Here is a 14882-nt window from a genome sequence, read left to right on the forward strand (position 1 = left end):
TGGATCTGTGTCCCCACGTAAGCCTTCCAAAAGACCGGGTGCTTTCCTTCTGGAGGTACCCGAGTATTATGGAGAGATCCACATAATAATAATAATAAAACACTTTATTGCACACACAAAAACAAAATAAAAACAAAAAATATTCAAAATAAAGAAAACGCGGTACTAATAGGCGGCCTTATCGCTAAGAAGCGATGTCTTCCAGGCAACCTGTGGGTTTAGGAAAAGTTTGAAGAAGAAAGGGAAAAAAGAAAGAGAAAGATTTGGAATGTAGAAGGAGCATAGCAATAGCATTATAAAAGGTGCAAACGAAAGTTAAAAAGGCAACTATAAATATATATAACAAGTATACAAACAATACACACACACATAATTATATACATACCAATATACATAAAGGAAAAAGATGAAGAAGAAAAAAAAAATATATATGTATAAATATGTATATATAATAAAGAAAAGTAAGTAAGGTAGGAGAAAATGAAATAGATACAAATTAATTGTTGTGAAGAAAATGTTGTTTGACAAGATACTTGAAGGAGTTGATGGATGGAGCTTTCCTTATGTTGATAGGGAGTGAGTTCCACAACCTTACAGCTAGCACGGTAAAGGAAGAGGCGTAAAAACGGGTTTTGTGAGCAGGCATGCGTAGTGTAAGGTTGTCCATAGATCGCAGATCGAGTTCGTGAGAAGATCCCATGAACACGAATCCATGTTTAAGGTAGGATGGGGATCTAGGATCAAAAAGGATAGTGTACAGGAGAAAAAGGACATGAGTATTCCGGCGAAGCCGGATGGGCAACCAATTGAGTTTCGAGCGATATTCTGAGATATGATCAAATTTGCGCAAGCCAAAGAAGTTTTATTGGTTTAACTTAAATTATTTAGAATAAAAGCGTTTAAAAACTTTAATTATTTGATGTTAACGATTGTTTTACATAGCATAATAAAAAATGTGGATTTTTTCAAACAAATAAAACTTAGTAAAATGTTTACCTAACGCCGCCAAACTCCGAACTCTTCTCAATATACGCGCGACTAGACTGCGAGCCAGCCGGCGCGCGTTTCCCAGCGTATTGCGATTTTATATACCGCGGGGGAAGTACGCGGGAGTACTCCTCTCCCTTACTGCTTCCTACACTTGGCGCCAACCGCTCCACCGAGTGGTATCTGTCGTTCAAACGCGATTGTGACAACCCTAGGTCGGATAGCTTCGAAGGTTGCGGTACAGGGTTGTCACCTAACAGGTTATCAAGTGAACGGCTGCGGACTTTGTCGCTCTGCTGCTCGAAGTATCTTTCGTTGAGCGCAGATTCACGGGAGAGTATGTCGTGCGAAACCTTTCTGGAATATTCGTTTTTGGTTTCCATTTTCCAGTTGTATTCGGAGTTCTCGTCGATGGAGTCTTGTAAGATCCGCTGGATGCTTGGTGATCTGGATTTTGGTGGCTCTGGCGGTGGCACCTGGGGAATAAAAACATGTTTGTTAATTTTCTACATGAATACATGAAACATAAATGATGTACTGAGGAGTATGAAGTTACACACACTTACTTCATAGTTCATACAGTGTAAGAGATTTTTTTATTATGTTTAAAAATACATCACATCTTTAATATAAATAAGCGTTAAATATTGCTTAATTTTTGATAGATAGTGATTCAAGATGAAGATTTATATGTATAATAACATAGCAAAAAGGGGGAGGAAAGGAGATTTTACTCCGAATCAAACGCGTGCGAAGCCACGGGCAAAAGCCAGTAATAGTAATAAAACAAATATAGCACCTGTGGACGAAGCGTTCTCTCGCTATCAATCGACGAAGCTCGTGGCGGAGGCGCGGGGGGAGTGTGCCGCGCGGGCGCCGCGGGGGCTGCGTGTGCGGCGGGCGCGGGGGCAGCGGGGACGGGGGCGGGGGCGGGAGAGGCCGAGGGGGAGGGGGCGGCGCTTGTGGTGGGGGAGGCGGCGCGGAGGGCGTTTCGCCCCGCCAATGCGGGCACGGTTTCCATCTCGCCGACGGCGTCCAGAATGTAGTCGCAGCCCGCCCATTCTGTATGCAAAATGCATATTTATATTTTGCTGCAATTTTTTTTAAGTTTAAGTTTTATCCATATGCAAGTTTGTTTATGGGTAAATTAACTGGCATCCATTATAACTCCAATACTTTAAATATCCAAGAAGACACAAAATGCATCACTACATAGTACAAAACAGTCGCTTTACGCCGTCTGTGTGTGTGTGTGTATGTTTAGATCGTCAAAATTACACAACAGAACACATTAAATACAAAATTACAAAAATACAAGATTTTAATAGATAAGGCAATTCAAGAGATTTATTTTATGTTTAATATAACATCAATTAAACATCTCCGAATTAATCACGTGCGAAGTCACGGGCAAAAGCTAGTATTTCATAAAAATGAAACAATATCTCACCAGTAAGCTGTCCATTATGCTCTAAAGTGACGGACCAGCCCGTAGCGTCCCGCGCGATGCCGGCAGCGGCCAGAGCGGCGGCTGCGGCTTTTTCACACGTCGTCCATGAGTCTACGCACACTTTCTCTACGCGGTCTAGACAAAAAAAGGAACAACTAGATACTTTTATTCTTGCGTAGAAATGTGTTATAAATCTATATCAATGAAACACCAAATGTGCTGCTAAGCGTGAACGCAACGACCAATTCGGCTTATCTTTAGGGCTTTTTTAAGGCACAAGGAAGGTTGTTATAAACAAACATACTAAGTGTGAAATCGGGGCGGACTAGTGTTACATAACAATGAAACTATAACGCAATTTAAAACTTGAGGTTAAACATTTTAGGTTAACAAATAAGGATACGCTAAACATTATTGGAAATAAAATGAATTAATAATATTATCATTAATTAAATAATTGGGGAGACTATTTTATTACATAAAATAAAGGCAACAATTTAAAATACTTAGATATAACTCTGGGGACTTTCGCTAAATCTATTATCTGTCTACTATCATACCTGTGGGCAAATGCAGAGCCAGGGCAGGTCTAGCTTGTTCCTTATTAGCTCTCCACTCCAGTAACGTAGGCGGAGTTCGCCTCGCCACGCCATGTGCACGCGCCGCGTTCGCTTCGCTTCCGCATACAAGACGTAACATGCGTTCTCTCTCTGCACCTTCGTAGCGCTCGGATATCAGGCGAACTAGGTACCTACAGAAATAATTATATATTTAAATTATGGTAATTCAACAAAGTATATGTTATAGGTGCTTGTACACTTAAATATAGCAGTACCTTACACTGGTAATAATATATAGAGTTCACTCTAAACTTCGTCTCTCAGACCTGATAAATTCCTGTCATTAGATGCTATATTTTAACGGCAGTTGTAACAATAGACCAAGATTACCCAAATGCTTATCTTTCTAGCCCAAAAACACAAAAATCAAGAGACCCGAAAACTTTTCCCCATCAAATGTATCCCAGAAGCCAGGGTTCCATACTTATGCAGAGCGGCTCCAGGCGGGAAGGCGGCGAGGCAGTGCGTCAGCAGCGGCGAGGCGCGCGCGTCCTGGCTGCACAGCTGCACCAGCACCTCGTCCCGGAGACCACGGGAGTTCATGCCCTTGGACGCTATGTAGTCTGCGATCAGCTGGAAATATTACGGTCGGGTTTTATAAAAACGAGAACCGAATTCGAAAGTAAAATATACCCAAATGTGTTTAGTTATATAATTATAACAGAAAACAAGTGCCTGAATAAAACTTGGAAAAACAAACAAAAATACCACGTCTGTTTATATTATTTTTGTCTTTACTTACTACCAAAAAATGGATTCCTAATATTCATTCATAGTTATTTGTAAAAACACAAAAACACTCTTTTCAGGTGTTGTTTGTTGTTTCATTTAAATGATGCAACATGCTTGCAAAACAATGGATATTGAATATAAAAGAAATACATTTTTGGGAAAAAAAAGCAACGGTCTCAATGATGATGCTAATTTACAAAAAAAAATGTGTTTAAAATAAAGGTATAAAATAGTATAATGCGACTTTTTGATAACGTACCTTCTGCCTAGTTTCTTTTCCTGACGCGGATTCATCGCACCATCTCAATATCAACTTGAATACCGCTACAGCATCGTTAAAGTCCTGATCCCTGAAATACGTTTTCTTTATGATTTTTATAGGAATGAAATGCTATCAATTAATTAAGCAAATAAATTGGATATTACGAAAACAAACTGTCTTGTAAGAAACTATCTCCAAATTATCAGAACTCGACCAAAATTAAAATTCATCGCGATACACGATTTGTGAAAATTAAGTACAAAAAATGAAAAAGTCGAAATTTTAGCTATTGGCATTGGCCTTGTTATACCAACCTAACAGCAGCTTTGGATAAAATAGGTTTGGTTATGGGATGTTTCCTTGGCCCAAGTTGTCCTCCATCCGCGAAGTAGACCGAGCTGAACTTGGAGAACGCGAACTGGTGAAGGTCCTTTGGTAGCTGGATGCGTTCTTCTTCTGAGTAGACGTCTGTTATCTGAGTTTTGACATTTTTTTTAATGTAGAAATATTTATGTATGAATATATTTGTGAAACGTGGCTATATACTATAGTGTGAATTGTTTTTTGATAAGTTTATTTAAACAATATATGTTATTTAGTTTTTTACTAAAATATATTTGAAAAAAAAAAATACGATGAAGAGTACAAATTTTAGGGGACTTATGGAAGTTTTGTTTTCAATATATATATTTTTTTAATTAATCAAGTACGCTTATATTATTTTGTTTTCTTAATTTTTTATATGTGCAGTCTTTTTTTTATAAATATTAACAACCAGATGCACCAATATTGAAAATTGCATTTACCTTAGTAATATTCCTCTCGGTATGTGGCGGTTGCCACTCATCCATTTTTGACAGAATGAAAGCCAATTCAGCTGGAACTTCAAGCACTTGCAAACTTTCTGCCTTCGCCTTTTGTTCTGCTGCGCGGCGCCTGTAACGTTCAAATGGCAATTATTTCCTGCTCGAAGGATCAAAACAAGCTAATAAAAGCGTGTTAAAAAGATTACATAAGTGTATATACATATATATATATATGTGTGTATATATATATATATCTCTCCAAGTTAATAATATATTTAAATTTAATTTATTAATAAAGCAATACTATTTTGTTTATAATATTCATCATTTGACTGATTAATATATTTTATGATACATATACTGTGTTTGAAAAATTACACCGTATCGCGTATAAATTTGCTAAATGTCTGTTAAATCAAACACAAGGAAATCTTCTCATCTATGTTTACTCACTTAGCAGCCGCCTGCTGAGCCTCCAGCCTCCTCCTCATCTGCTCCTTCATGGCCGCCACTCTCTTCCTGGCCTGGCGCCCCCGCACCAGCGCCTGGGCGCGCACCACCCCCCGCCTCGCGGTGAGGAAAGTGGCACGCTCCCGGGAGCCCTTCCACCAGGATTGTATCCGGATGGCCGAGTCTTGCATTTGGTAGTAGCGCTTTCTGGAATTGGTTTAGTGTAGTGTTAGTGTATCCCGGAAAATTAAATAGATCTCGATGGCACAATAGTAAAGAAACAGAATATTTTTAGCAAATAAGGAAATCAATAACTCGTTCTATATTAGTTAAGTAGTTTAACCTATTTGGTAGCATGACAGACAAAATCATGATAATAAGTGTTCAGTAAAGATACTTAATGTTTAATAAAGACCCTCTATTTGGTGCTAAATCTAGCTAAACCATACATATACACAACATTCCCAATGATTTGGCCCTTTATCGACATACCTGGCTAGATACCCTCTCACATGGGCCTGTAGTGTGGTAGCAGCAGCTCTCAGTTTGTCAGCGCGAGCTCTTTCTAGGGCTCGGTGTAATGCCTCGCGAATGAATACACGGGCTGCGCCTAGCTGGAAGTCTGCCCCCACTAAGAAAGAATTAGATTAATGTGAGAAAAATACGGGTAAGTGTGGTGTTGAGATTACATTACTCGATAAATTATTCCTATGGCATATTTTTGTTTGTGGCTTTATACGCTTATATTTTGATTTTTTACCGCAAATAAATAATCACTTCAAGTAAATTTTTTTTTTCAAATTTTTATTTAAAAAAAACAATTTTTATTAAAACCATAAATTCGCATTCTTTCTGTTTCACTTACTCAAAAACATTGCTTTGTAATTATAAGTTTTCTTTTTAAAACTTTTCCAACTAATCCCTTTCAGTTTCTTCTTTTTTTCTTCCACTTTTGTTGACACTTTCTCTTCCCTTTCATTAACCATTTTTGACACTTTAATATCATTTTCTTTCGACACTGTACGACAATCTTTGTCCAAATCTCTCGTCACTGTACTATAATTTTCGGATAAGTCTTTCGACACTGTACTATAATTTTCGTCAAATTCTTTCGACACTGTACTATAATTTTCGTCAAATTCTTTCGACACAGTACTATAATTTTCGTCAAATTCTTTTAACACCGTACTATAATTTTCGTCAAATTCTTTTGACACCGAACTATAATTTTCGTCAAATTCTTTTGACACCGAACTGTAATTTTCGCCAAATTCTTTCGACACAGTACTATAATTGTCGTCAAATTCGTCAGAGATAATACTAAAATTTTCATCAAATTCTCCCGAAATTACACTAAATCTTTCGTCCATTTTTCAACGCGATTTTTCACAAACTATTTAAGTGTCGACGATAGTGTGTTAGCGAACTTATCAGCAGTTGGCATGTCTTAATTAGATTCGTAATTACACTGCCGTTAAATTGCATTTAAACTTTGATAAGGCGTAACGGAGATCTATGATTATGGTTTTACTTTATCATCTCTAGAAATAGCGGTTATTTCGGTTTGTCATGTTTCATTATTGAAAATTAATTACTGACATATATACGGACGGTTTATAAAATATTTCATTTCCGCTTTGATCTTATTCATATTGTAGACTATAAAACATGTTCGAAAACAAGAAATTATTTATACTTTTTATTATTAAAATAAAATTTTTAATATAAAAAAACTAAATAATACAACAAAAAAGACTCATTATAATTCCATTTCTATGTTTCTGTAATTTATAATATGAATTTTTGGATAAAACAATTTACCCATATTATAATATGAATATAATAAGTATATGTAAAACATTATTTACATAAAATATTTACGTGGAAAACCATACATACCAGCTCCAGTAGGTGGCATTCCAACGAGGATGGAGTTGCAAATCTCGCGGTACGGCGTAGAGCGCGCCGGCATCGATTTCAGAAGGTATCTAAAGATGTCAAATTTAAATTAGGATTGTTTGTCATTTTTTATTATTAATATAACAATAAAAATAAGTTTTCAAACAAAAACAAATGTAAATATATAAAAAAGTTTCATTCACCGATTTAATTAATAATAGCGATTAACAGTTTCTACAGAAAATATTCTTATAAACACTTGTAACAAATATCAAAAGCTTTCTACTTCGCCAATAATACATCCCTCGACCCAAAAAATTGTTTACGCACTATGTTTCGTCATGTACATTGAATGCTTTAACTACTGTGTAAACTTTTATACATAACAAAATAGCTGTTCGCCCCGGCTTCGCCCGTGGTACATATATAGCCTGTCAATCTGAAGTTGCAGCTTTCTAATGGTGAAGGAATTTTTAAAATCGGTCCAGTGCTTCAACGTGAAAACGTTACAAACACATAAAAGTCTTCTTTTTATGACGTTAGTGTAGACAGAGTCTGGATGGTGTGAACTCACCTATATCTCTCCACAAACGCCTGGAATGGGATCCTAACTGGATATCCCATTTGTCTCATCCGAATTGTATCCAGCATGCCGGTGTAGCGCAGCTGTGTCAGCACGCACGGCATGTCGAAGCGCATGGACTTGTCAGTGTTGGGCTTGATGCAGCGGACGAACCAGGGGTTGCAGCGGGACATGGACTCCACTAACTGCTGCAGACTGTCTGAGAACCTGGCGAGATAGTACACAGTTGGAGCATTTGCTCGAAACAACCTTGAAGCTTGAACATTCGATTCGGCGAATGTGCTGCCCGCTTTTAAGGTGTAAAGGAAAAGGAAGGATTGACGACTGGAAAAAAAATGGCCTGGGACGGGTGAGGTTTGAATGTAATTAATTGATAAGCGTAGGTATGCTAATCTTATTTGTATTGGTCTATAATTAGATTGATGTCTGCCTCTTTTGAACCGAAAATGAGATGAGATAATAACATTTATAAGACGAAACTTTATAGTTTTATTCTTAAAGGACCTAAGAACATCGAAAGCTATCTTAGCAATATGGGGTGTTGTCTCTGGGTTCTAATATTTCGAATAAATGATTTGTTATTACCTCGCTGCAACAGTGGGGGTCCTCGGCTTCATGGTAACGAAGCGGCCATTAGCGCCTCGCGGCAATGTCTTATTTGCATCATGGTGGGCCCTCAACTGCGCAGACATTTCAGCAACTAACGGCACTTCACTGCTGCATAAGAGCTCCAGAACATCAGCTCGGAGCGCGTCCCGGTTCTTGTCGAGGAAACCTTCCACGTTGTACCACACTTGGCCAGCGTAGTGTTTCACCTGGGTAAATTATATTTAGATAAAACTTTTAGAAAAGTGGTGTTCAACTTTTAGGGTGCTTCTAGGCCTCTAATATTTACTGTGAGTCCCCACCGGGAATAGAAGGACTCCTCGGTTTTACGCTCACGCGTTAATTACTGTGCCGGCGGTCAAATGTAAAGGAAGTTTCATACATTGTAAATGTCAAACAGCTTAGCGATGTAGAAATAGATATAATTCATCGAATTTTATTTGCAAAAACGTTTTTGATTGTTATTTAGAATAAAAACAGTTTTAATGAAGTGTTTAGTTTGCCTTATTTTTAGATCCAGACAGGCAGAGCATTCTTTGTTTTAAGTAAACAGAAAAATGCATGTGAAATCTATCTTCTAACATCTTATGTCTCCATTTCTTGAAGTTTACGGTTAAACGAACACATTAAATGCAAGTTTATTCTTACCCCAAACTCATTAGCACCCAGCCGTGGCCTCGAATATAATTCGTTGAGTGCATGATTATAGTGGCACTTTTCCAAGAAAGAGGCGTCAGACGCTCGGGGGAAGTTGCTCTCGTCATCCAATAGGTGTAAAATACCTACGGGTTTCTTGCTCAACAGCTGAATTACTGTAAAAAACATTCATTAATCAAAAATATATTCATTATGAAGCAATGATTTTTATATAACTTTAATAAAATTTTGATTCTTATGTTCTATTTCCTGGTTTTCATTTCATTATCCCTTCCTACTAACGTAAGGTCCATTTAAATTTTATAACTATTAAAAGTAAATGTTTGCTACAATTTTATTTTACTGATAAGAATAAAACACTTACCAGGCGAATTATCATTCCAAGTCAGCTGTGACCATTCCAGTCTCTCCTTCTGATACTCTTGTTGCTCCAATTTAAATATATGCTTATTGAAATAATGTTGTAGCGTTTCGTTCGCGTAGTTTATACACAGCTGCTCAAAGGAATTCTCTTCCAAGTCTTCGAAACCGAAGATATCTAGGAGAGATATTCTGTACGCGTCGTGCAAGCCACCGCGGTGGACAATCGAGTTTATTCGAAGTACTAGCCAGTTGAATAGCGATGAGTACAGCGCTTTAGCGAACGCGTCCCTTGCGTCCAGAGCCTGATCTATGGGTAACGGGGATCGCATTCTTTCAGCTCTCGCAGCCGTTACTCTTGTAGTTAAAGCTCTCGCTAATTCTTCAGCTGGCAGTTTTAACAAATGCGCTGCCCAACGGACTTCGGCGCCACCACCAAGTTGAACGCCTTCTTGCCCGTGACGAAGCTGTCTTCTGTGGAAGTAAACATTCCCCAAATGTAGCACGGCTGCTAGGACTTTTATTATGTCTTCGCGTTCAGCGTCACCGATCCCCAGAACTTGCATAGCACCGCATAGTGCTGACCAGTCTGCGCCCGCCCCGGCCCCGTTAGAATCTCCTCCTTGATTCAAGTAGAAGTAATGCTCTGCCGTTAGCAGACCTCGCGCTTTTCTCTGTTCTTCGTCCAAACCAGCTAGTAATTCATAAAATACATGATAATTTCTTTCCCCAGGAGACTGGGTGACTATACGAGATTTTTCTAATAAATAATGAGCAACTCTGGCGCCAGCTAAGGCGCCATCCTTAAAGTATAATTCAAGCAATTTTCCGAAGCGACTAGAGTTGTGATTTTTTGGTGTCCGAGCGTTACCGAACGCTTCTAACAATGGCGCGGCTTCTAAGATCTGTTCAGAGACGGGAGCTCTTCCCGGGGGCGCTGGGGCGACCGCAGCTAGAAATTGAACAGCTAGTTTCGTTGATTCAGTCTTTCCTGCGCCAGACTCCCCAGATATTAATATGGCTTGTGGTTGGGGTAATGCGGCGCGGGCCGCGGCAGCGATCGCAAAAAGATGGGGCGGTAAATCACCCAGCGCTTCTGCCGCGTGATACCTGAAATGACAAGTGAAATTGAATAAATCTTCAACAACGAAGCATAAAGTAGTGCACCAGCAACGGTTACACATTGAAATTTGACATTGCAATTATAACTAATTGAAACACGTTACCTCACCACATAATTACTGTTATGAGTGTTACGTACAGTCACGCAATGGTTACGAAGACTCAATTATTTAGCCTTTTTTGTTCTACGGTAACTTAAAGTTAATGTGTCTATGGAATACCTAACTAATTACTATTCAGACTGGTTTGTCCTTACCGTCTAGCAGTTTGCAATCCGTATAACGCGTCAACTGGCCGGTATGGGTTCACAGCGACCAGGATGGATCCAGCATATGTGTATATCAGGCCTTGTTCGTATCTGAGCTTCAAATTCCAAAGCAGGGCAGCTTCATGGAGGTCATGCAGCCTGGTCATGTCGTCCACTCCAGTGGGACCGAGCTCCTCCCGCGGCCATATGGGATCGCCCTCTTCTTCACCGTTACCCATTTGTAAAGCGAATGTTTGTGGCTGGAACGATTAGAGAAACAAGATAATAAATACGCTTTTAGCGCTTTCTAATCTAAATAGTGATAGTTTGGGACAAATTATCATTCTAACAGCCACTAAGTGAAATGCTTCGATCGTGAAATTAAATAAATTATCGCTTTCATGTAACTGTGTTATTTATGGTAGAATTCCAATAGCTGTGATCATTTTAACTCACATTAATTCAGCTTTTGTGAATATTTATACAATATGTATATTTTATGAGTTTGTTTTTTTCTTGGGACTGGTAATCGGAAATCTTTTAGAATTTGGTACAATTTTTAACATAGGTCATAACGTTAAAACAGTTAATTTAAATGAATAAGGTCTCTCAACATTATATGAAAGAAAAAGATAAAAACATTGTCTAGCATAGGAAGTGAGTTAAACCGCCAACTACACTCTATGGGTTATTAAGTTGTATGCTGCAAACTACTATAGTTTCCTCGCGGTTCCCATGCGGGAGTCAATCCACCGCTTTTCTTTAAACTATACGAGCGGTATCCCGCTTTTGCGTATTTGTAATCAATAGGAGTGCACAGAAACTCTATCGTAAGAGAAGATCTCACGAGGGTACCGGTGTACACTAAATTCAATGAATATGCTGCGGAAACACCGCCCGTGTTGTATATTTCTACTATGAATAAATTATGTGTATTGCATATTATCTCAATAACGTTAATAATGTATCTTGATTTACTTAAAACGCAACAAATGTTAAATAATTACTGACAATAACGTATTAAAAGCTCGTATCATTAAAAATCAAGTTCGGTGTCATTATAAAATTAACACTTTCATTCTCAAAAAGTTCTACATAAGCAGCCAAGTGGATAATGAGGACATTTATGACATAACTCATCACAATGATATCTCAGCATCTATGCGCATTTCGCTGTCGGGTTCATGCGTTTGCTTTATCGTATACTAGCTGCGCCTCGCGGTTTCACCCGCGTAAGTCCGTATCCCGTAGCAATATCGGGATAAAAAGTTGCCACACACACATCACACATTTTAGAAACTGAATAATGTCATGAAAAATTTGAATAACCCAAGCTTAGCAAGTCACCAGCACGTCAAGCGGTACCAAAACAAACCCAGATCATTACCACACACTCGTTCAACCAGATAATTGGCAACCAGACCGCCCGACCGGACTGTGATTACGTTGATACTGTTAAGTGACCCTCATTTATTGAAGCATACGTAGATTTATGCCGTTTGCAAGTTTGGAAGTGTGGTGCATGCTCGCTATGCCAATTGGCTGGTAGTAGGTTGATTCGCGTGAAATAATTTGAATAACTGCCGATACATTGAAAAATCTTATAAATCGCTACATAGTATAAAGCAAAGTCGCTTCCCGCGTCTGTCCCTATGTACCTGTGTATTGAGAGATCTTTAAAACTGCACAAAGGATTTTGATCGTTTTTTTTTACTTTATAGATAGATTCAAGAGGAAGATTTATATGTATATATATAACATCTATTAAGCTACTCCGAATAAAACGCGTACGAAGCCGCGGGCAAAAGCTAGTAAAATATAAATATCTGACTCTTCCTAAATTACGCCCTGTAGTCCAAACTAAAACCTGTAGTCCAAAAAGGCAATTAATTTTACTCAATTGGGGTTTTATCGAGAGTAAAAACATTTACATTATCCAGGAATTTGTCTTAGATATGAAGAACATTAATCAAATTATGTTTGTTTACAATGCTGTTCAATAATTACACTAATCAACATCAGTGTCTTATCAAAACACCCCACAAGAATGTATAATGAAACTGTATTTACATTATCAATCAAAACTTTCCAACATAGATCCTTTAACGTCTCCATTTTCCGCCTTTTCTTGAACGTTCTAGAACCATCTGGTTTCTTCAATATCGGCACCATTTCCGTCATCTGTCTTCGCCTGTATTTCGCGACGAGATCCGAAGGTACGTCATGTATGGAATCTAAGGAACTCGTAGGCGTTGGCGCGAAACGCACGCGCATGTGATGGAGGGAGGTGGAATGCTAATCGTTGTTGGCGGGAATGCGTCATGCACACTCTGTTGGCAATTTGTGACATTAAATGCTTGGATAAATATCGTAGCATGTAGGTTCGAGAGGCACTTTGTTCTGTAGCATTTGCAGACGCTTTGTGTGGAAAAAATGTCTTTGAATTATTTAAATTGGTATATAAAGTATTCAAAGAAGACCTTTGTATAAAATTTCGTTGAACATTCCCATACTTCCAATATACACTTGCACTGTTTAATTTATCTCGTCTAATAAAACGATTCCTCTGTATTCTTATTAACGTTTAATTAAGATGTTATGACTGAGTCGAATCGCTTAAGCACCGAGCACTTAAGAATCACGTAAAACGCCGCTCGTCTATTCGTTTTCTCTTACTATCACTGACACTTATGCAATTACATCAATTGTTAGAAATCTGCACTTAATTTGCACACACGTTCAGTTTTTTCACTTGTCAGAGACACAAATGCTCTACGCGTACCTGTTTAGAGCTAGACTGAAATGGTATTACTGTTAGGATTAACGGAGTCAGATGCGGGGATGAATGTTGTTTTAGTGGTCATTTACAAAGCGGGGCAGTAAAAACAGTTTATAGCAGTGGTCAGTGACAAGCAAAACAAGCACAATCTGTTGAACGAATTTTTTAGTTGAGAATTGTTTGGAAACATACTTCATTTTTCCTAAGTTGGGAAACCTAATAAATATTTAAGGAATGGCTAAATGTTTCGCATAGGGTAAATAGTTAAGGATTGCATGATATATCAAATAATTCGTGCCATGGCCCAAAACATATTATGGCAATAAATCTTTGCAGATTTTCCATCACCGGCTAAACTGGAATCAACCACGAAATAGGCGAGTGATATTCCAAAAATCTGATAACTAGATTTAAATCGTGATCGAACCTGTTTTACTCGAAGTAGATTAAGGGTCAAGCAAGATACGGCTCGTAAACTCACGTTTGAATAAATAAATATTAAAACAGCTAATCAACACCATACAGTGTACAGCATGCAAGTACCAGGGGAACATAAACTACTGACGACTCTCTATCGACATTCCGACGGTGGCCTTGCGTCCACGCCCTTTCTTCGCTAACGACCTACCTCTATATGTTTATGGCTGCCTGGTACTTGACAATTGTGAGACTTCATTAACTTTCTAAAAATTGCCTTCATTCACTTTACTGATTGTTAAATTAATCTAAAGTCTCACAAACGTAATAATTAACTTAAAATTATAATATCATCTTGAGAAATAATGTTTGATACATCATTTATTTAAACATAATTAAGGTTTAATATAAATTAATTTTCTTATAAATCTCAATAATTATTATAGTTTATAACCCAAATATGTATATTATAATGAATGAGATGTTTCGCCGCGGTAAAAAATGGTCCTATACTCTAATCTAATTAATCAATCCGTTAGGACGTGGTTAATTATATGATGATTAAATCTGTTAAATAAAATATTGGCCAGCTTGCAATTTTATTACTCATTTTATTTTAAATATAATATCTACTATATTAGTGGGACTCAATGATGCTTGATGCCTCTTAACAACAATAATTAATCAAATAAACATATTAACAAACATAACAATCTAAAATATTCTATTTTACGTATTCCTAAGCATATTTCTTTTCTACCGAGGGAGTGGCACAGGTCGTGTGTCGTATCCGGCGGTTGGGACTAGAGGTGGCGTTGGAGAAGTCTGAAGCCATCTTCTTTCCCGGTCGCCGAAGACTTCACAGCGCGGGATCGGAAATCCGAGTGGGCGGGGTGTCCATCAAG

General features: G+C 38.0%; 1 protein-coding gene across 1 annotated transcript in view; it reads right to left on the reverse strand.

Moving 5' to 3' along the window:
- The window catches only part of LOC119832173 (unconventional myosin-XV), an 81482-nt gene that overhangs the window by 39118 nt on the left and 27482 nt on the right, over positions 1-14882 (reverse strand). The window contains 17 exon segments of the mRNA XM_038355784.1: positions 997-1463; positions 1787-1872; positions 1969-2049; positions 2438-2572; positions 2998-3188; positions 3482-3630; positions 4049-4139; positions 4366-4526; positions 4858-4987; positions 5311-5514; positions 5800-5938; positions 7207-7295; positions 7781-7996; positions 8375-8604; positions 9044-9207; positions 9417-10522; positions 10791-11041. Coding sequence (XP_038211712.1) covers positions 997-1463; positions 1787-1872; positions 1969-2049; positions 2438-2572; positions 2998-3188; positions 3482-3630; positions 4049-4139; positions 4366-4526; positions 4858-4987; positions 5311-5514; positions 5800-5938; positions 7207-7295; positions 7781-7996; positions 8375-8604; positions 9044-9207; positions 9417-10522; positions 10791-11041 — 3890 coding nt within the window.

Source organism: Zerene cesonia, chromosome 15 (assembly GCF_012273895.1).
Source record: "Zerene cesonia ecotype Mississippi chromosome 15, Zerene_cesonia_1.1, whole genome shotgun sequence".
Taxonomy (NCBI): Eukaryota; Metazoa; Arthropoda; class Insecta; order Lepidoptera; family Pieridae; genus Zerene; species Zerene cesonia.